The sequence below is a fragment of the Accipiter gentilis genome, chromosome 28 (genome assembly GCF_929443795.1).
Source record: "Accipiter gentilis chromosome 28, bAccGen1.1, whole genome shotgun sequence".
NCBI classification, from domain to species: domain Eukaryota; kingdom Metazoa; phylum Chordata; class Aves; order Accipitriformes; family Accipitridae; genus Astur; species Astur gentilis.
This window is the reverse complement of record NC_064907.1, coordinates 19,024,074-19,046,536: the sequence shown is the minus strand read 5'-3', so window position 1 is coordinate 19,046,536 and position 22,463 is coordinate 19,024,074. Positions and strand designations below refer to the sequence as shown.

General features: G+C 39.5%; 2 protein-coding genes across 14 annotated transcripts in view; one reads left to right on the top strand and one right to left on the bottom strand.

The window, feature by feature from the left end:
* The window catches only part of EBF2 (EBF transcription factor 2), a 144,016-nt gene that overhangs the window by 6,332 nt on the left and 115,221 nt on the right, over window positions 1-22,463 (top strand). For 12 of the 13 annotated variants that reach the window (XM_049831240.1, XM_049831239.1, XM_049831235.1 and 9 more), the window contains exon 6: window positions 4,965-5,033. The exons of the other annotated variant lie outside the window; for it this stretch is intronic. In XM_049831240.1, coding sequence (XP_049687197.1) covers window positions 4,965-5,033 — 69 coding nt within the window. The remainder of the gene's footprint in view (window positions 1-4,964; window positions 5,034-22,463) is intronic. 13 annotated transcript variants of the gene reach the window in all.
* DOCK5 (dedicator of cytokinesis 5) overlaps window positions 14,790-22,463 on the bottom strand; it is a 331,080-nt gene continuing 323,406 nt past the window's right edge. The window contains exon 54 of the mRNA XM_049831223.1: window positions 14,790-14,800. The gene's annotated coding sequence lies outside the window, so the exon portion shown is untranslated. The remainder of the gene's footprint in view (window positions 14,801-22,463) is intronic.

The window sequence follows — 22,463 nt, the reverse complement described above, 5'->3', positions numbered from 1 at the left end:
AAATGAATTTGGCTTTTTCCCCTGCTTCCTCTCCATGCCTTTATAGTATCAAATGCTCTGTTCAGCCTTTGTATACCTGGCCTCCACTGATGCTTATAAACATATTCCGTGCTTGATTTAAGGTAGTGTTCTACAAATGTAAACCATTATTCTGATTATACTGAACTCTCTCCTGCTTGATAGATTAGCCAAGGGAGAATTACAACTCAGGGACGTCCTTTCCATGTAAAACACAGATTAGTGAACAAAATCAAAAGTGCTGTGTAACCTAATCGAGACATTTGATTTTTAAATGTCGTGTTTTCCTAAAGTGTCTCTGAACAGGATGCTGCGTATTCTGAAGAGGCATTACACTTATCACTTTGAATAATGCCAAGGGAATGGATCCAACTCCAGTTAAACTTGACATTTTATTTTATTTCTTTTAAGTACAATAATCAAATCTTCCTCATTGTGTGCTGCTTAAGTGGCAGCATCAATTTTTAAAGCCCCTAGTTTAGTTTGCATTAGTAACAGTATATAAAAATTTAATGCACTGTACCAACTCTGCTGTCCAAATTGATGCCTACTGTTTTTAAAAAGAAGGGTCTGCCTGTCTGCTCCTAGTTGAAGGTAGGCTTTTTTTTTTTGGTATTTTCTTGTGTGTAATCACACAGGCAGATATTCTTGGTGTATAGAGACAAGTGCATCCGGAACTCCGCATCTTCCACTCAGACAGTGACAGATGCATGCTTAGCAGGAAAGTTGTCTAAATATTGATACGGCTACAACAATCTGTCATACCAATTGAAAGTTAAACTCTCAGCTCTCAATAATTAGTGCGTTCAGTGAGAGGCTCTATTTATTTGCAGATCTGAAATTTTTCATTTGGGTTATTACAGCTTAATGGGAACTATTCCTATTAGGTGGGTCTGTCTAAAATACAGTCTCTTTCCCCCCAATGGTTGGAAATCAAGGTAAATAGTCTCCTCTCCTGGAATAACTTTTTTCTCCTCTTCTTTTTCTTCCAATTATTGACTAAGAGGAAACTAGTTGTTATGCTGCTGCCAGCAACCCCCTATGCCCTCAATGCTCAGAGGGTTAAAAGGTATTATAATTTGAACAGAAGTAGTCTCAGGGCCTACAGCTGGCTAATAACAGAGTTGTATTGAGTGCAAGCAAGCCCCACAGCTGTGACTTTCGCCACAAGGCTCAGACTAGACGGGAGCTCTAATCAGCTGGGCCAGGCGGCCACTGGGGCCTGTGTCTTTATCGGCCAGATGGTGTGAATTTAGACACTTTTGTTATGCAATTGCAGGGAGGAGTTGGGGAGAAGAAAACAAAACAAAGGCCACCATGCTGTGAGCTTATTTGAGTTTGAAATTAGAGACAGATTTTTTTTTTTTTTTTTTTTTTTTTTTTTTTTTTTGGTGGGGAGCAAGGGGAGGGAAGTTTGAGGGCTGAATTTTAAAAGCATTTTAGTCAAGTGTGAGGACGGAAAGGATGCCAGTTTGCCTTTGACATGAGCTTTCTGGAGTATTCAGTTTGTAGATCTGGTGGTGTCTGTGGTAGCTTTTTGGTCTCTGTGTTTGTTTTTTTTTTTTCTTTTTTTAGGACTGTTTGTAATGTAAACCGTTATTTTTCCCATGTAGATCTAGTTAGAGGGGAAAGTATAATAAGAAAAGGTGTAGAAAATAGAAGTCTTAGGCCTTGATATTCTTGGTTTAAGCAAATGAGCATCTCTAAAGGTATGTTCCTAGTACAACATTGTAGCAGCAGTGTAAATATTGGTGAAGTTGTGCCAATAATTCGCTTTAAGAGAATACTGTAGGGTTGATCCTGGACCACCAGAGTTTGGGATTTTTACCATTGACTTAAATTGGAACAAGTCAATTCTGTTACAGACAACACTTGTAAAACAAACCCAGTGGAAATGTTAGTGCTTGGATACTGCAATGAAATACTTGGAAACAGGGATTTAAACATTCGAGAGATACTTTTGCTAAAACGCTGGGCTTGAAACATTGTCAGTCTTTAAAGGACTCTGATTTACGTGTGAAGTAGTCATTCACTGGAAGTGAGTGACTGTTTTCCCTAATCAAGAATTTTTTTCATATATGTTTGGGCTCAAAAAGTAGTATGATCAAAGGGAAAAAAAATGTAGAACTTCAACAAAAATCTGTTACCCAAGCGTGATAACAATGTAGATATTTGTAAAATATTTGGAGAACTCTAGCTGTAAGCCACAGTTTTAAAAGAAAAATTTCTAGGTATTACAAATGTAAAGTTCCTAACTGCAATAATTGTGCAAACTAAAATAAACCAAGGTGTGCTTATTTCAGAACCCAGCCGCGTTGTACTCCAATCTCGCATAATTCATCCTAAAACACGTACTATGCCAAGAAATGGCAACCTCTCTGGGAAGAGTATATGAGCTGATGAGGTGTGGTGGAGGTACTGCTGGTGTATTCTGCTTGAATGTTACTGTGGTATAGTGCAAGTAGAAATATTATGACCACCTGCACAAGTTACACGACTAAAGGATATCTCATTTAGTATTATTGCAAAGAGAGGAAATGACTGCTGTTTTAGCTAGCTGTAAAAAAAACCCAAACCAAAACACTACAAAAATATTTAAAAAATCAAGTTCTTTTTGTTGTTTTATTATAGTGGCATGTGAACCAGCAAGGCATTTATTCCCAGTGTTATTTCCAATGCATTGTTATATTGGAAGTGTCAGAATTGCATGCCAAATTTATATTCTTCTGAGGGAGGGTTTTCTCCTTTTTGGAGGTTTATTTTTTTTCTTTAGAAAATATCTCGCATCTTGGCTTTCAGTACAAAAATATGCAATTCTTCATAAACAATCATTAGGCAGTGAAATGCATTAAAGATGCACTTAAAACAAAGTTGGGAAAAGGAGAGAGTAGGATATTCTTGGCTGGTGTGAATTACCATAGCTTCACTAAAGTCGATGGAGCTATGACAATTTACAGCAGCTAGAGGGTCTGCCCCAGGGATTTTTAAATATTTAGTGTATCCTTTTATTTTAAAAGGACTAGCATCGATGAATAAGTGCAGGTTTGAGGCAAAGGGAATGTAGAAATGTTGAAACAGTTAGAGCTGCTATTCAAATAGATCTGCTAGTTGTATCTCATCTTGCTGGGCAATTTCAACTTGCAAATGGGAAGTTCCTGGGACACACTGTAACTTAAAGAGAAAATGCATGCATTTGAAATGTTTCGTATCTGAAAGAGGTTTTATGTCTGAATGCTTATTTTGGGTATTTATAATTGAGTATTAAGCATTTCAAGAAAAAAAGCTACTCTTTCATATTTTGTACTGTCTTCAGTGAATTCAAGCGTTTAATTTTTTTTTTTTTTTTTTTTTTTTTAATCACTCTGCTTGGAATTGCTCCTCTGTTGGAAAACTGTGGGATTCAGACTGACTTGAGAATTTTGCAAATGTATTCAGCACCTATTAAAATTCAGCACGGTACAAAAACCTAAACAATTTCTTGATTCCATATGTGTAAATTTGAACAACCTCAGCAGAACGTGAAAAACATAATTTGGAAAGGCATTTGTATAACTTAAGGCAGAATCTGATCTGGTGACTTTTGAGGCATGTGGGACTTCTGATACAGTCTACCTAAAGTTTAGGAGGTCTCTGTCCTCCCCCTCCCATGTTAGGTTTGGTTGGAACAAACTATCTGAGCATCAAGACAGCTTAATTCTTCTAACAGACTTCTACGTTGCTACAAATTCTTAGAATTGAGAATTTCAGGGAAAGGACTGTTTCTGAAGTCTGTCAAACTTTTGTACTCAGCTGGTGTACATGCAAGGAGCATCACCCATGTCAATGAGTATTTCAGTGGAAATCAAATCACAACATGTGTCTTTTTTTTTTTTTTCTGTTTGTTTATTATTACTAAAAAAATGGGAAAATGAAATGCAGTGGTTCTGTTCTTTCCTCAGGAAGGTTTAATTTGCTGGGAGTGAAGAACATCAAGTAGTTCTTAAGTGTAGGTTGTATTCTTCTGTACCATGTCCTGATGTATTTGTGTATATACGTACACAGCTGTGCACGCGTGCACACACGCACATCTATACACACGCAGTTGTCTTTGCGTATATGTGCATGCACACGCATAGATGTGGACATAACATGGATATTATTCTGCAATACGTATCTTGCTGCAAGCTCCTGAGGGTGACAGCATTGTTTTGTGTTTTCTTATCAAGTCAGATAAATATATTTATTTTATGTTGTGAGCTCATCAGAGAGAGTTCTCATTTCTATACAATCATTTTGGTGGCCATGCAGTCTAAGATCTGTATAAACACATGCTTAATCTTAAGGGTTTATCATCACTGAAACAGTTGCAAAGGGATTTACGGACGAAATGCCAACCTGAAAAACATCTCTTCAGATCCTTAGTAGGATCTAAGTATGTTCAGTTTCTGTTTTTTCATTGGTGCTACTGTAGTGTTGAAGTTTTCTGTGGGCGTATGAAACTTAGGGGTTACTAGATATTTAATAATCAACAAATCAGTTATTAGAATATAACAAATCATTAGGTTGCTTATAGTCAGTTCTAACACCTTCTTTTGATGGACTTTTAACCATACATAACACGATACTCATGCCTGTAACGTCATTATGACATCTGTTAATCGTTTATTAAGCCTTTATAAATAGCACGTTAGTCTAAAGTGTGACCATATTGCTGTTCATTTTTGGCTGGGAATTTCAAAAAAAGACTATGGGGAGCCAAGTGCCAAACTCCAGCTGGAATCAACCAGGACTTGGGCACCCAATTCCCTTAGTTCTTCTCCTTTCCGGAAAGCTTAGCTGGAATTTTCTTGATCACTCTTCTAGGCATATATTGAGTCCTGAAGGTTTGCAGACAAGACTTTTAGCTGGTTGCTTTGTTATCAACTGTCCCAGCGATTCTTTAATTTTGGTTTTCTTTCTCTCTCTAGTCGGTGCTGTGAGAAGAAAAGTTGTGGCAACAGAAATGAGACTCCGTCTGACCCCGTGATCATTGACAGGTAGGAAATGAATCCTCATTTTCCCGCAGAAGCAACTCCAAATTGTTGTTTGTGCTTTGAGGTGGCTGAGCGTCTGTCCTGATGGTTATGTGTCAGTGTCTGCTATTTGGGGATGTCTGTGCTTCATGATTCTTTAAAAAAATGCCAGCCTAAGAGTTGGTTAGCTTTAGTCCATCTGGGCTTACCTTGACAAAATTGTTGATGTTTATTTCTTAAATTAAGTTCTCTGTGTATAATTTTCATTGTGACCAGATATTCCATGTACGCGTCTGGAATATTTTATATTCACCAGGGATATGATCCAACTGCATTACTGAGACAGATAAAGCTCTGAGCAACCTGGAAGCTTCAGTAATTTTCTTTAACAAAATAACAATATTTTTGTAGAAATGTGGGGAGGAAGAAAGGGGTAAAGGTAGAAGTGCAACGTATTAGGCAGGATTAAACCTGACGGTTGGGGGATTGAAAGCAATTTTATGTAGAACAGCAGCTTCCTATATTTTATATATATTTTATATATATAAAATATATGTATTTTATATATATTAAATATTTATATATTTGTCTATATGTGTGTATATATGTGTATATGTGTGTGTATATATGTATATATATGTGTGTATATATATGTGTGTGTGTGTGTATATATATATACACACACACATTCCAGATCCAGGTCTAGGTTCTGCTTGCAAGTTTCTAGGTGAATAACATAAATAGGCGAGAGCAGCAGTTTGTTAAATCATGAACTGGCACATTAAAAATTGTGAGTGTTTGTGGAAGCTGAGAAAACTAGCCTGTGGAACTCACTGACTCAAAGTGTTGTTTGAGATCTGGAGTGCAGCAAGATTCAAAGAGGAAAAATAAGAATAGACAGAGCTGTTTCAAAAAGAAGTACGCAGCCAAGATCTCCAGAAGGAGAACAGTAAATAAGGAAAAGCCAGGAAGAAACCTTTTCCTCCCAGATTATTCTACAGTAACTGTTTAAAGAGTTTCTTTTCTCTGAAGCCGCTGGTACAAGGGGCCAGTGGAGAGCTGATGCTGAAGTGGAATTCAGTTTTTATGTCTGTATGTGTCTGGCATGTATTTCTTGTGAATTTGTTTTGGCATTCAGAATGGTCACGCTGGTTTGAATAAAGATCTACAATTATTTCCTTCATTTTTTCATCACAGAGTTAATCTAAATAATTTTGGAACTTTGATGATGTGATGGGGTTCTTCCACTCCCTTTACTACACAGTTTTCCCTTTTAATTTTGTACTTACAAGTTGTGGCTGGGGCCAAAGTTGCTGGGGAAATTCCAGCAAACTGGGATGTTTGTGTGGGTGTGGGGGGCATTTTCCTGACTAGAAGCAGAAGTCCCAGATATGCCATCTTGACCTTTTCTATGAAATTTCTAGCTTATTTTTGGCTGTGTTCATGTTTGGTATGAATCTGCATTTGGGAACTTTCCAATCTGAAGTCTGAATTTTCTGAAACTTGACTTACTGCTGGAGAAGCAGCATGATGTAAGGCAATATATTAGCCTATGTGTTAAGACCATGAAGGGGGTAGTTCCTACCACTAACTGAATTTGTCATCTTGCTCAAGCTGTCCATTCTCATGCAAAATGAAGGTTCTGATGCTTTCTGTGGGGATTTGAGATCTGTTGATATAAAATGCAATGGAAGTGAAACTATTAGAAAGAACAGGGTTATTCTTTTTAACAACTGTGTGTAAAAAATGTGCATCACAAGTCATCTGTGTTGTCAATGAGTCCTAACATTTCCTAACTTGCTCTAAGCTTAGAACTTTTATTTGTAACTCCCCTGCTAACAGCAACAGGCATTCTGCCTATAGGCATTCATTTTGTGTGGAAGCATCCTCTAGGTTCAGTCTGGCAGTTTCTTGTTGAGTGTCAGTTCTTGCCTTTCATCTCTGTGTGTGCGTGTCTCAAAATTGCAAGTGAAATCTGGAGTTCAGTAGGGGCCATAATAAGACAAACGAGAGAAATAAGAGATACAGCCCAATAAACCTCTTTTCACTTGGTTTTAAAGGCAGTCACTAAATCAGGTCTAGGCCACAGAGAAAAGAAATGATTACAGATGTGCACTGCTGTCTGGAGGTGGCATGGTTTAGTGAACAGTGTGGTGAATAGAAGCTGAACTCAAAGCTAAATCTTTTTTCTTGTTTTACCACTAATCAGTAGTGCAGCATCTAGCAAATGACTCCCTCTTATTTCTAACTCCCTCCCAGTTATTTCTCTTCCACCATTTTACCCGGTTAAACAAGGTTTGAGGAGGGATAATCCTGTGTACTACATCAACACATGTAATGGAAATATAGTAACAAAGTTATGCTGTACATGTCTGTGTGCAGAGGAATTAATTGTCTAGTCTGTCATCCTCAGACATTTCCACAGCAGTAAGTACAACTACTTAGGAGTTTAACTAAACAGTCCACTCTCTCAAGCTAATCATTCTGTCTTTCAAACAAGCAGAAAACTCTGCTGGAGTCATGTGTGTTCTGAACTAGCTTGGGAATCTGGGCAGCAGTATTCTTATTTAGGGGGTCTTTATGGCATCTTTAGAAGAAAACATCTATGCTTAAGAACGTGGTAGCAGGTGGAATGTAATTTCTGAAATTCAGCTTGCAAACATCTGCAGTCATGCAGGCCAGTAAACACGGTAAGATTTACAGTTTGGTGTTGCCTTAGTTTTTTCTTAGTTTAAAACTAACTACAAGCTTTCTTTAAAAATAAATAATAATTGAAATGAAGGGGTTTTTATTGTTTCAGATGGATAGGTAAATGTAAAAATTTGTCATGTAACAATGCAGCTGTTACATTCTAGCATGTCTCTAGAGAAGTGGAAAAAAATGTAAAATGGAGAGAGAAGGGATTACAAAAATACATTTGTTTTATGCAGAGCCATGTCTAAACAGTGTGTGCAAAGTGAAACGGGATTAGAACTTTCCATTTAGAACAGAAGGAAAATGGAGGCCAGAGAAGAACTTGATTGTCTGAAGGTGCTAGGTTCTCCCTTTGAGGCTAGATTAATTAATATGCATTGCTCCTGCTGCAAGAGTGCGTGAGAAAATTGTGGCTGGCACTGGGGAGGTGCCATCTGCATTGTAATTCCAGCTCTGTGCGTGGACCTACATGGTTAAAACATGGTTTGATTGGACAACATAGAAAAGACCAACATCTTCAGAGCTATAGGACGTGACCATCATAAGGTGGGAGAGCAGAGATAGAACCCAGTTTTAGGTTGAGCTGCATGTAGCGTAGGTCTAGCAAGTTCTGTGATTTGTAACTCGTGCAATGGCAATGGCCTACTCAAATATAAAGGATTTGGAAGGGCACTGTGTTACTCATCTCTAAGCTGCTTTACCTTACACGCAGCCCACATGTGGCAAGCAGATTCCCTCAACAGCAAAGGACCTGCAAGATAGGGGGGTTTAGAGCCCAAGATGAAGCCAGCTCTGTATGGTACTCAGAGGTATACCCCCATCATGAGTGGGCACAAGTTAAATTAACTACTTTGGGTACCTCTAAGGGTGGTGGAGAAGCAAGGAGAGGCATTGCTCCTGGGTAGAGATACACACTGATGTCTTTGTGCTACTGCGACTTATTTTCTTTTTTGCCTGAGCTAAGTAAGTGGCTGCATCTGGTATGCCTGTCAGTGTTATGATTGCACGCTTCTGACCACTCTATAGATGCATCCTCCAAACGTCATAAGACTAATTAAGCATTCAGATCAGTTGAGGTTATAACCAGTCATCCAGTGTTGCACTGAACTAAACATGCACCAAATTCATCTGAGTTCAGGGTCTATGTTATAAGTTGCTGCAAATGAACGTAACTCCATCAGCAGTACAGGGTTTTCCCCTTGATTTGATTTTTCTCCCTACTTCCTTGCCTTTTGTGCTTCCAGAGACTGACGCTTAGATTACTGTGTTGGTTTACCTGTTTATTGCTGTAGGGAGGTACAATTAATTTGGTGTTTGCCAAATCATGGAAGCTTGTATCCCTGTTTAAAAAGCAAGAAATAGTTCAGTGGGAAAAAAATGTCAGCCGTGTTGTTGTTGTTGGTTTTTTTCTTCTCCTTGAACAAATTCCAAAAGTTCTTATGCTGAATAAAACATTTCTGCTGTGACCTTTGCTCTGGGGACTAGATTTAGATCCAAAGGACCTTACAGTTATTTTTCCGTTCACTCTTGGAAACTAGCACTTTGCTATATGAAAGAGAGCTTCTTTGCTGAAATTTACTGTGTACTGTCTTCCACCAACAAAGATTTGTAGGATACGTTAGAGTATTTATGTTCCTGCAATGTTCCACGTCAGAATTCCAGTGTAACTTGGATCAGAATCTGACTTCAGAATGCTGCCTCTGTTTTAACAGCAATGATACAGCTCAAGTCCTGCAATGCTGCTATTGCAGGCGTCAAAAAGCAGAAACAGACATAACTCCACTGGAGTGTAGGACTGAAAGGACCACCTGAACATATATGGGAGATTACATGATGTTTAGTGCAGAAGCATTTGCAAAAGATGCACTTCAAGTTTTTTAAACAACACAAGCCACGTTCACTTCTCAAAATGTTAGAGCAAACTTTAACTTTGCATACAAGATCAAAATTCATCAGAGCTAAAATGGTTCTAGTGTGTCCCCATGGTGGGTCATAGCACTGGTGGATTCCCAGCGCTCTTAATTTCTATTCATCCTGTCTTCCTGCTTTGTTTTTGAAGTTAGTACCTATGGAATTGGTAGGTTTATGAGACTTCAGAAATGTAAATGTTTTTGTTTCTTTTTCTCATGGCTGAAGTGGTGGTTCTTAATGTTCCTTGTCGTTCCTGGAAATTAGAGTGTGAACTTTGCACACTAACATTTCCTTCTTTGTTGAAAGTGTAGGCGGGGATATGAAGTGGATGGGTTGGGGTGGCTTTCAGATAGAAGGCTGGAAGTAAGTTCTTTTAAAGATGATACTTCCCAAATGAAAGCTGTATTTTGTCACACCTACATTGTAATTACTTAGTTTGCTACCTTTCCCACCCTGCTTATGCAAATAAAAGGAAACTTGGTCTTATGATTAAGAGGTTGTGGATACTGCAAATGAATTTAATTCCTCATTTTACTGCAGATTTTCTCTTTTATTTTAGGGGAGTTGTATAGTTTTGGATGTAAATTCTCTATTTGTCAGGTGGGAATGATCTTTTTACTTTTAATTTCCGTATTCTTTGTTTTTCTTGAAGATTTAAGCTCTTTAGAGCAGGTTATTTTGTGCAGTTGTTACTTGGTGCTTTACCTAGTTTACTAAAGCTGTGTTCAAATTGAAGGCTCCAGGGTACTGGGGAGAACTGGGTGACTTTTTGGTTGAACAGCCTTCCTTCCCCCCCCCCCCCCCCCCCCCCCCCAAGAGATAAATAGTCAAAAGGAATTTCTATGTAATTCAAATGAAACATCTTAATTCAATTAAACAATGCAATGCAACTGGGATGGGACAGACTTTTTTGTTATTACAGGGGAAATTACTTGGAATACCACTGCAAAATGCGAGCATAAGCACTATGCTGTGTGTAGCTGGAGCTGGCTGTCTTTATGGTTTTACTGTGTGAAGACTCTTGAGTGCTCTGCTGTCTTTGAGCTGATAGAATGAGGGCATTTAGCTCAGATGCTTTAAGGATCTGCGATCCTGGGTTCAATTCCTCCTACTGTTAACCTAAACTTTTCCTAATTGTCCTGTAAATAATCTAATGTATTTTGTTACCACTATTTATTTATTTATTTATTGCAGTTGTTACTGGGGCAGTGGCAGTAGTGATGAATGGGGGGGTTGTGTGGAGTATTACTTTGGGTCGAGACATGCACTAACCAGTGGGTGGAGGCATGGGTCCAGATCTGCAGCTGGGTCAGCAGTGCTGCATTGACTTGCACCAGCTGAGCACTTGGCACAGTGGTTCCAGTAGCTGGTGAACTACAATATTGGTCAGCTGACACATGCTGTAAACATTTAGGCTTTTATTGTTATTATTTTTAATGAAAAACCCCGAAGCATGAACACAGCTGGCACAATTGTTAGCATCTCTATAAAGAAGCAGAAGAGACTGGATTACATTCTTGTGCCGTAGGGGTCCATCCCTTCAATGCAGAAATGGGGCAGCACAGATAGAGATTTTCTTCCCTGCTGACACTTATGCCCTACCTGCTGTATAGATAAACAGAGGACCAAACTCTCCCAGGCTGGCTGGCTGGCACATTTCACAAGCACTAAAACTCACTTTAGGAAAGACAGCTGTTGCCAGGCTTAAACATTCTGACTATGCCCCTATAGTGTCCACGCTGTGTGTTAAAGTGCTCTGTGTGAGATGTCCGTGTTAATATGACTGGGCCTTATGTCTTCTTGTGTTCTCTCCCTCCCCCAGTTCCTTCTCCCTAAAAGAGGCAAAAGTACATATAGATTATTTTTCATTTTGAAGGATCTGGCTTGAAATAAATGCAGACTCCTGGCTATCCTGGTTGGGTTTTTTTTTTTTGTTTTTTCACCCTCCTTTTTTTCTTTATCTCAGCCATCTAAAAAGGACTTTATGCCTTCTGTCTCCCTTTCAGGCTGATCCCCAAAACTACTGTGTAACACAAGAGTTATTTCCTAATGTTTAGAGGCAGAACAGCATGAATGTGGAGGCCTGGAACAAGTTCCCACTGACACCGAGTTGCCCTGTCACTTTAAACAAGTCACATAACTCCATGCCTCAGTTTCCCCCATAATGCAGAGTGTTAGGTGTGGAAAGTGGTTTCAGATCCTTGAATAGGAGTTTTTGGTTTTATTTTTCATGTTTCTACTGCAAGGAGGATTTCATCTACATGGCAGTTGGATTGTTCTTGTTCTACTCTGTTCTGCATACTCCTTGTAAGCCTGCCAAGGTAGAATAAATGTCTCAAATCTGTTGCTGCTGTGGGGTGAAACTGGGAGCCACAGATAGACGCAGCCCTCCTCAGCTCCCTGCATGCTCCAATCCCCCCTTCCAAGCCTCCAAAACCCACAATGATCTCTTCTCTTGTCCTACGGAGTCAAAGTCCTTTGTTCACTGCTAAACCCTGCTCTCCTGCAAAGAGCTGCTGTTGTGCCATCTGTCTCTTTATGAATTTTTTAGTAGACTGGATGTTTGTGGGGAGTCAGTAACTTAAAGTGCACTATCCTAGCCATTTGACAAGTGGTTCTCTTAGTGCATAATTTGTTTGTTTCTTCCTCTGCCCCCCCTCCCCCGGCAAAAAGAAAAATTCTTTAGTAGTTTGCTGTCCAAAGCATCTTGAAATCTTTGATGCGTACAATCACTTAAAGTTTGTAAATGGAGTAAACTAGAGAGTAGCTTGTGTCACTTAAATTTTTTTTTTTTCTTTTAAATGTTGACAGACAACAGATTTTCCAGAAAGCTGGTGAGTCAAAAGAAGCTTAAAGATCCTTTGAGTGTGTTAGAAAAATGAAGAACATACTTGTGGTTTAGGAACTAGTTTGAACTGTGGACGTCCTGGGTTCTGTTCCTTTCTCTCCATTGCAGACTCCCTGTATTTTTCTAGCCATTCACATAGTCTCTTTTTAACAGTAAACCAAATGCAAGTGTGTGCTTTTCTAGCTTTTACTGATAACACAAAGGTACACATGCTGAAAACTGATGTGTGGAAAGACTATGGCAATGTGGAAAACTATTGCCATTAGGGTGGAGATTGTTTTGGAGTGATTTAAAAAGTTATTCTCCCCCCAGGCTGTTTAGTTGCTACTGCCTGGGCTGAAGGTGTTACTGGTTCTGAAACTAAGCAAAAAATAAATGAGATGAGTTTAAATCACTGTTGATTTCAGGCAAAGATTTATTAGGAAGCTAACAGAACTGGGACCTCATTTCCACTAGCTCTTTGTACATGCGTGCTCCTAGCCATGTGCTGTCCTTGTGCAGCTGTGCAGCCATTTTGTCCCGAGTACCTCACCTGAGCCCTCTGAATGGAGTGCTTGCCTTTTTGGATATGTTAGAGGGAAAAATGTCGTGGGTGGGAGTCTTAACCAATATTGATTTCTTTAGTTCCACTAAGTCTGTAACTGGAATAGTTAGTACATGTTCTGGTTTCAGAACTGCAAGGGGAGCATGGTTAAGTCTGAGCAAGGACATATTATATAATTTAAAGAAATAAAATCTGACTATTGCTACTACTGCCTGGAAGCCTTAAGAAAATAAGTCCAATCAAGACAAGACCCAAAGGATTTTAGCAATTCTGCATAAATCAGATAAGCTTTCATGATGCTTTAATGCAGTTTGGACAGCAAGCATGGATGAATTCCAATCCTGTTAAGATTAGTTGTGCTTTAGCTGAGATAAAAAAACATTGATGGTGCTGGCTGGCTGAATCCTGACTGAGCAATGCAAAGTTTTGAGCAAAGTTCAAACAGTGTGGAAAAATCCTTGTCCCCTTTTAAATTGAAGCTTTGTCCCTGCAATAAGGAGAATATGATTCAGTTTGTGTTGTGTTCTCATAAACAGCAAGTGAGGAGGTTAAATGGCTGCACAGGCAGCTGATAATAAGGGGTCTCAGAAGGACGGATGAGATAGCAGTGTAAGGAGCCAGTAGAATCAATGAGTTTGGTAGTAGTGGAGAGGGGAATGGAATATAAGTTTCCCATGAACTAAAGCACCTCTGGGAATAGAAGTTGAGGATAAATTCACTATGCAAACAGCACAAAAGAAATTCTGGGCATGTAGAGTAATGGTGTGTGACATGGGATCTCTACAACTCAACTTTTTGAAAATGGGTCTGCGTTTGCCTGGATCCATCTGCACTCATCATTGAAAATGCCAATATTTCAGAGTATTTGCATCCTAATGAAAGCATCATCTGTGTATTTATTGACCTGAAATACTCTTCCTTATCACTTTTGCACTCCTCTCGGCCTCTGTCTAGACCTGGTTTTATGGACTTGTCACTTCATCTGACCTAACCTTTTTTGTTACTGCCTCTTGATTTCCTTTTGAACCTTTTGTTTCTGTCCATCCCTTGCTTGTGTGTTTCTTTCACCATCTGTTTCTGGTGGGATCTCATATATTTTCTACCCTGTAAACATCCCAGGATTTCAACATCTCTGCAGCGAGTGCTTCACATCTGAAGAAGGCCTCCCAATTAATGTGTAATGTTTCCTGCTTTCAGATAGGGTATGCAATAATTTGTCTTGCTCAGAACATCACCCAAAGTCCTTGTAAAATGAAGACAAGGTTGAGATTGAAAGCAAATAACGTATATCTGAAACGTGCTTAGGTCAGTTGGAGATGGGCTTATAATTTTAAAGATATTAAGAGCTTACATGACTTGCCCAAGATTACATAGGAGACACAGTTTGTGACACAGTGAGGAGTGGAATCCAAGTCTTGTGTGTTCCAGGATGGATCATGTAAGCAGGTCCTGGAACAGCATTTCTTCTCTGCAAGTGTAATTCGTATTCCCATCTTTTTCTCTGATTTGGATCTCTAATGTGCTGCTGTCATCCAACCCATCTTTCTCCCCCCCTGCCTTTTTTTTTTTTTTTTTTTCCCCTTTCCTTTCCTCTCCATCTCCTCTTCTTTGCTAATTTCCTTTGCAAATAAATGCTTATTTCTCCATGGGCGTTCCATTTATAACTCCATGTTTGGTGGCTTTTCCTTCAAGTGAAGTCCATTGAGCTTGTAAATTGTATTGGATCAGTGAGCCTATAATGAGGCTTCTAAGTCCAAACAGTGCAAGTCTGCTGGGATTTTATTGTTCATAAAGCTTCTTCCCTGGGGAGTGATAGAGCCATTAGGTGTGTGCTGTGTTTAATATTTGGTCATGACAGGAAGCAATAATTTTCTATCTTTTACTGTGGCTCCCGAGTTGTTTTTAAGCAGTCAGCTTATTTGAGTCTTGGTGACTGTGAACCCATTAGGCAAAAGCAGTTGCTCTTTCCTACATAGGTTTGTATCTTTCCTACAAAGGCTATTTCAATAAAATAAAATAAAATGAAGTGGCAACCGATTGCCCTATGGTGGCTTTTAATCACTTGCCCCTCTCATGAACTCCCAAATGCTGTCACACCTGACAGGAGATGGCATAAAGCTGATTTCACTAGATGATGGCATTTCTTATGCTGAAGGGATTTTTTTGTTTGTTTATTCCAGCAGACAACAACTACCAGGGCTTCTACTTGTATGGTATGTTATGGGTTTGGGGATTTATCTTGTGCAAATCCACATCAAAACTTCCTTTAATTTCAGTGTAAGCAGTAGCAAGGCTGTATTCAAGTACTGTGGAACTGGTTTTATATATTTTAGCACAAAAAAATCAAAAGAAACTAACAATTTTGGGTGCCTCCATATTTTTTTCTGAGGTCCAACTATGAGACGTTTCTAAAAGGTTCCATTTCCAGGTGGCACTACATCTAGCAAAAACATTTTCATTGAGATAATTAAAACAATGAAAATCAGATTTTTAATCTGCACTTAAAATGTATTTTCACTGGCGGGGGGTGGGGGACAGATGGATGGGACCAAACCAAAAAAACAAGGACTGAAAACCAGTCTGCATTTCCAGAAAAGACTTGCAAGATGGGAAAGAAAACTTTCTATTTTTCCACCATTTTTTTTTGCAGCCCTTACCCTTGCTCTTTAAAATCAAGCTATATTATTGCTTTAAATTGGGAGTCTAAAGCCACTTGATAATTCTCCAAGTACACATGCACTTTTTAATTCCATGAGTGTTTAAAACTGAGCTTAGTCCCACATTTAACCAGTCTACTGTTTTTGAACCAACTGTTGTCCAACAGCATCCTGTTTTTCCTTAGTACCTTTCAGGAGATGTGTGGGGTAGAAACACCATCTAGGATTGTCAGCCCAGCCTCAGCCTGACAGACACCCTGCTGTTCTTATTTGTTCCAGCAGGTAGCTTTCTGTGGGCTGTAGGAAATGGCAGTGCAGTACTTTACATAGATTCTCCTTCCACTGTTGCACTGCACCCAAGGTACCAAACTAGAGTAGCCTACAGCTGGGAAGAGGAGTAAAGCTGTTGGTGACAATACAAATGTGCCCGTCAGCTCAGGCTCTGTAATGACTATGTATGAAAGCCATTCCACTGTCCATGAGCAGTTGTTCTCAGGGAAATTAATGCAGTTTGGAGAGAGTTTTATATAGGGCATAGCATCTTACCGGTCAGTAAGCAGAACTCCAAGGGAAGGTTTTTTTGTAAGATGAGTATTTCTCCAAGGGGAGGAGAAATAGAATAGGATGAGAAATTTTAACTGATTTCAGAATATCTGTACTCCAATGTCCTCTTTTTGGCCTGTGTTTTTTAAACGTCTTGTTGCTCTGCTTATTCAAGATCCTTTAGCAAACTCTAGGAATTGTTCTAACTCATTCCTATCCTAGGTTTCCCACCGAAGCAAGATGAAATGAAAAGACTGAGTTACAGGTAGCCCGTAATGATCAGTGAAATCAGTACATATAATTCCTCCTTTTCAGCTCTTGCCCTAAGCCTGCATTGATAAAAAAGAGGTCATGTAGAAGAAAGAGTAAATTTGGGGCAACAGGCTATATAAAACCAGACTCTGAAGGCCACAGCTCTAAAATGAGTGTTCACAGATCAGACTGGGGAGCTGGTCTTCTGTGGTCCTACCTCAGAGGCATACACCTGTTATCAAGTCAGCGCTTCGTATTAACAAAGTATGCTCTAGTGCAAGGGATAGAAATTAGGATGTTTGAAGTCCATTTCCAGCACTCCCCTTCCTGTGGCCTGCAGAGTAGCTCAAACAAATTGCTTCTCCCTTAACCTACCTTGATGTGTCTCATTAAATTGCAAGACCTTTGAAATGGGGACTATTTGGCAAGCAAGATGGGATAAGGGAGGAGGGCGAGGAGAGTTTCATCTTGGCTCGGAGCGCTAGGTGATCCTGTAGTACTAATCGTGATGGCAATTTAAATCACATTGATGGTGTCTGTCCACAGCAGATGATGTTTTGAGTATGCTGGTAGCTAGTTGAGGTGGAGCAGAGTCAGTCCACACACGCTGACCTCGTTCTGAAAAGAACATTTTTTCTCACATGTTTAGACACTGTGATGTCAGTTTAATACACATGGTTAAGTACCAATTAATTTAAAAAAGTAGCCCAGTGATTGAGCTGGAAGACTCTGGGCTATAGAAGCTTTGCAGCTCAAAGCTTCCTAACTTCATACCCACATGGTCTGGGGCAATTAATGAGTGAAGTGACTGCAGCTCTGCAGCCTGTGGAATATTGAGCCCTTTTCCCTCTGCTCAGTTTTTGGCATAAAGGCAGAAAATTTTGCTCTATGGATTTTTCATCCCTTTAAAGAAAAAAGAGTAGAGTAACTATTCTCATTGGAAATGTGAATCCCAAGCGAAGCAAAGTGATATTGTCAATTACCACAAATCTTTTCAGGATTCAGGCTCTGTAGCCTGATAGGAAGTTGCTCCTCTGACAGTCTTTCCCTTGTATTCCTGTTGCTTCCTTCAAAGAGCTAGTCAGCTTTCTCCACAGGACGTGCCATCGGTTCTGCGCTCTTCTTATGCTTTCTGTTGTTGCTGCTGACCGCACCACCAAGCTGTTTTTTTAACCTGATTACTGTAGGTGTTCACTTGCTCTAGTTAGGTCTGTTCCTTTGCTCCAGGGGAAGAGTTTTCCACTACCGTATTTTCCCGCTGGGTCCTTGTCTTGATCTTTGCAGCTCTGTGCAAGAGGCTTATGTCAGAAAGGAAAGAAATAATTGGCTTGCTCTTATGGCTCTGTACCCAAGAGCTATGTTGCAAAAGCATGACTGCACAAGGTACGTTTGCATTAGCCAGATACACACACATTCTTTTTCAAAACGCCAAACCTTAGAGGAAGATCATTGAATGTTTGAAAAGAGGTGGCATAGGGAGGGTAATTACAGAGGCGTTTAAAGCAGTTGAAAGCCAGTACACAGTGAACAGATGAAATTAGCTGATGGCATAAAGAAATTAGACTTGAAGCCGAGAGTGTTGATGCCAATACAAATTGGATTTAATTATTTTTGAAGAGATGCGGTTAGGTTTTCTTATGCAACATTGATAAAAAGCTATTTCAGCAAATGGGTCCCAATTCAGCAAAGCAATTAGCACTTGATATTATTTAGCATCAACATGAAGAAGCAGGTACATAAATATTTCGTTGAAACTAAGTCCCAAAAAGAAAAATGAAACTGCTAAGATTCCCATCTGGGCTTCTGGTTTGTTTCACCTTTGCAAACTTTCTGTAAGAAACGGCAGTTCTTGAAATTTCCTTTTTTGAAAAGGTCAAACTTAGGATTCTCATGTTGACATGAATCTAAACCAAAAAGTGCTCTTCTGGATGATTGGTAAAGCTGAAGAGGCCTACCTCCTTCATACATGTCATTTTTCTTACAGATCTATCTTAAGTTTTTACTCTGGACAGCTTTAAATGATCCTTGAATTTATAGCTACTAGAAATTTTGCTGGGTCTTCAAACTAGGTTGTGCTAGATATTAATTTGGAGTATGAGAGAATACTTGAAGAGTGAGTTTCCTCCCCCCCCGGCCCCAAACCTCTACTCTCATTAGGAACACGGGTGCTCAGTACCTTGAAGAAAAATAATGATGACTTTTAAGGTTGAATCTATGCCAGTATAAATCACTCTACTTGATGTTGACAAAATATCTGGTCAGTCAAAATTCCCCTGCTAAAGAGGGGAGAAAAAGTATACAGTGTTGTGTCAGTGTCACTTGTTGACATAGAACCTCAAAAAAAATATCCTCTGGGATGTTTTGGTTAAAGGTTGGTGGGTTTTGTTTTGTTTTGTTTTTTCCCCCTTCCCCTTTATCTCAAGCATTTCCCAGAATTCCTTCAGGGACATCTGGTTCTCTCATTTTCTAGCTTTACTTCGGTGCCTTCAAAAAGTATCACTGTCAGTCTCTTTCTGTTTAGCCAAACACCACAAGCAGGATAGTAGTCCTGCCTGATAACTTGCTTAAAATATAGTTTCCCTTCAGAAGCCATGACCTTAACCATTTCTGTGATTGGCAATGTGACTGCATTCCCCTTTATTTTCCTCTGTAGCTTCAGGGTTTTTTTGTTGTTGTTTTTGTTTGGGTTTTTTCTTTTTTTTTTTTACAGGCAAAATTTATCTTTGCGTTATATTTGAAGATATGTGAAGTTCTGTCTTTTTCTGCACTTGTACATTGGATGGCTATTTTGCTCCACTTGAGAGCACTGCTTTTGCAAGAGAAAAGTAGACAGCAGATAAATGCTCTCTATTTGCACAGATCAAAGCTGATTTTAGAGCAGCATGGATTCCCATTCCTTGGCTAATGTGACTTGTCATGCAGCTAAGGTAGTTTATATTAGCTAAGGCTTGCCCGTAACACTTGTGGATATATATTGTGCATAGTTTGGGAGCATACTCTTGATGGCTTACTTGCAATGTGGGGAAACAGTACTTCTGGTCAAGAGAACTAGGCTTTAAGGTTTGGTGTGGAATTCTGTACTGGACTAGGAAGACTAGGACCTGATAATAGGTTGGGCTTAGCTGGAGGCTGGGGAAAGAGGCAAGAAGCAGCTAGAATGAGCAGGTAAAACCAGGGCTGGGGACAAGGTACATGCTGACACATTGGGGAGGCATTATATCATAATATAATTAAGGATTGTGCTGTATGTGTCAAAAAGGATTTAAATTAGAGTTACTTCTTTAATCTTAATTCTAGCATTTTCTAGGTTTTGAATGAGTTTTTATGAGCTCAGTAATATTCTGTATTTCAGATCCTTGGCATGTGAAAGACTTCCCATGAACAGTACTGTAAGCTGCAGGTGTGGGTGAAGTTTTATCTTCCTGCAAGCTTTAGTATGAGTGTTTAAAATAATAAAAAAACCAAACAACTGTCTCATTCATGTACGTTATCTTTTCTATATATAAGAAATATAGTTCTATGAGCTGTTTTGGGACAGGGTCAGCATTGGCAAAGAGCAGGACAGGGTAGTTGTTAACATACTAGTTCTACATAGCTGTATAAAACAGCCTGCAGCACAGCCGCGATTATACCCATGTACAATACCTACAGGATTTTTAACAGACTACCAGGATTTTGCTCAGCTTAACCCTACACGAATTGAGTCTCTTGTCGCCTTCTCCTCCTCGCCCCCCTCCCCCCCCCGATACAACATTTCAAGTACACCCTGTGTATCTGTAGTGGCCCTGGACAGCAAAGTTAAAGCTGAAGTCATTGGAGAGACAACTTGATTTGAGTTGCAGCCCTTCCCCTCAAAGACATAGATCTGAACTTGAAAAAGTAACTGAGTCTGTTTCTCCCTGCAGCTGCTTCTAGCCCACACTGCAAGCACTAAATATAAGTCTGCAGAATGGAACATGATTGGCAGCTACCTCCTCTAGCAGTGGAGGCCCTAAGAAGGATGGTGTGCAGCTAATGAATTGGTGTCTTTATCCCAGGAGACTGAGCATTGCAATGCGGTACCCACTCTATTCTCCTGTCACCCATGGTATATCATATCCCCTAGATACAAAGGGAACTTCAGGTCTTGGTGTCATAAATCTAAGTTTTCAGTCTTGAGCATGCTTCTCCCCTTGCCCCCAAGATCTGTGTAAAATGTTTCACCTTCCTCTGAAAGGGTATCTGTTCCTTTCTGACTGCAGTGTGTTAGCAGCAAGTCCTTTATCTGTGTGCAGACCCACCTTAGAGCATGCACTGTAAGTAAGCATTTTCCCTTACTTGCATTTCTTAGAGCAGAAACCTGCCTTTCTTATGACTTGGCACTGTTGCAGGTATCTTTATTGAATTTTCTAGCGTTTGGGTGGGGAAAAGGGAGCTGGGTCTCTTACGCACAGTGTCTCTTTTTGTCACTGGCTTAGGCTGTCATCTAGTGCAAGTTAGTTTTCCTCTTGAGGAATTGTCAAAAGCACAGGTGGTCATATTCTCACTGCTGCCTTAACACCATCCGTTACCTGGTGCCAGTTATATTGGAAACAATGTCTTACTGTCTGTATGAACTCCGTGCTGAGTTCTGTCTTCTGCAAAAAGGGTCTGATATATAGAAATTTATTTATTGGAGAATTACTCTAGAGACAACTGCAGTGCAGTGTGTTGCATGAACATTTGGGAATGCAATACTTAAAAGGAGAGAGAGAGTGTAGTTTTTTAGCATGGGGCAAAAATTTAAGATCTAGCTCTTAGGGTGCGAGTCCTTTGCAGTCCATTGGCAGTATTAAAAGCCTTAAACTGGGCTCTTGCTTGTACTAATTTTAAGATCTCTTTTAGGCTTCTGATATTTTAAGCCTGTCCAGGACAACTGGCCTGTTTTCTTGTTTCAGTCATTCCTTCTCTGTCCTTTCTGTTTAGATTGGAAGCTCTGCAATGCAGGGGTTTTTGTACTATGAGTTTGTACAGTGCCTGATGGATTAGAGTCCTGCTCTGGACTGAGTCTCTAGCCACTTTTAAAATAATGTGATCATTTCAGCTAGCACCTAATAGTGGTTGCTACCATCCGTTGAGATGCGTTTGTTTATTAAGTGAACTCAGTGAAAAAGGTCTCCTTTCTCCCCATGCCACAGTTGTTTGAACCAGTGTGAGATATCATAAAGTAATTCATAGAACTAACTGAAAAACCATTTAAATCTTTTCAGTAATTTTTAAAAAACTGGTTTCCAGAATTCTTCGTAACTTTTCTTCTAATTGGCAAAACATTTCAGTAGGGTCTTTTAAAAGAAAAAGGTTTTCTTTATAAAACCTTGTTCTACCCCCAGCATGCACATGCAAAATTCTATTTTTTTTCACCAACAAAAAGTAGTCTCAGGTTCAAAATTAGGGATAGCTGAAGCTGGATTAAATCCTTCATGAAAATTATTCTACTCATGTGCCCCAAATGATAACTGCTAATGATAGGGTCTCTGATTTCTAGACTGCTGGTTCTAATTGATGTTATTTGATCTAATCTGTTTGCTGGTCATTCAGAGGCAACTGAAATATGAGATGGTTTTCTGAGGGCCTGCATGAAAAATAATTTACTACTGCAGTAGTAGCACTGAAGAACTTCTGGCTGTGGGTGTAAATCCTGTTAAGTTCTGTGCAAACGCAAAAACTGGCTTTTAGTCCATTTTTGTTTGGAACAACATTCATATCCCAAAATATTTGCTGTAAATGGCAGTAACCTTGTTTCTGGGCTTGCGAGGTCAGAAGAGGACCAGGTGCTATGCACCTATATGGTCTCCTGCAGTCGGAGACTCCCCTGGCTTTAAGACTAGTGGCTCTGTATTACTGCAATGATCCATATGGAAAACTTTCTACTAGCATGTTACCACCTAGAAGCCCACCAATTAAAAAAGCTCCTCCCTTATCCCATTGAAAATTTCCTATGTTGTATAGTCTCATCTCTCTCCTAAGCCATGTTTTCTCCTGGAGTT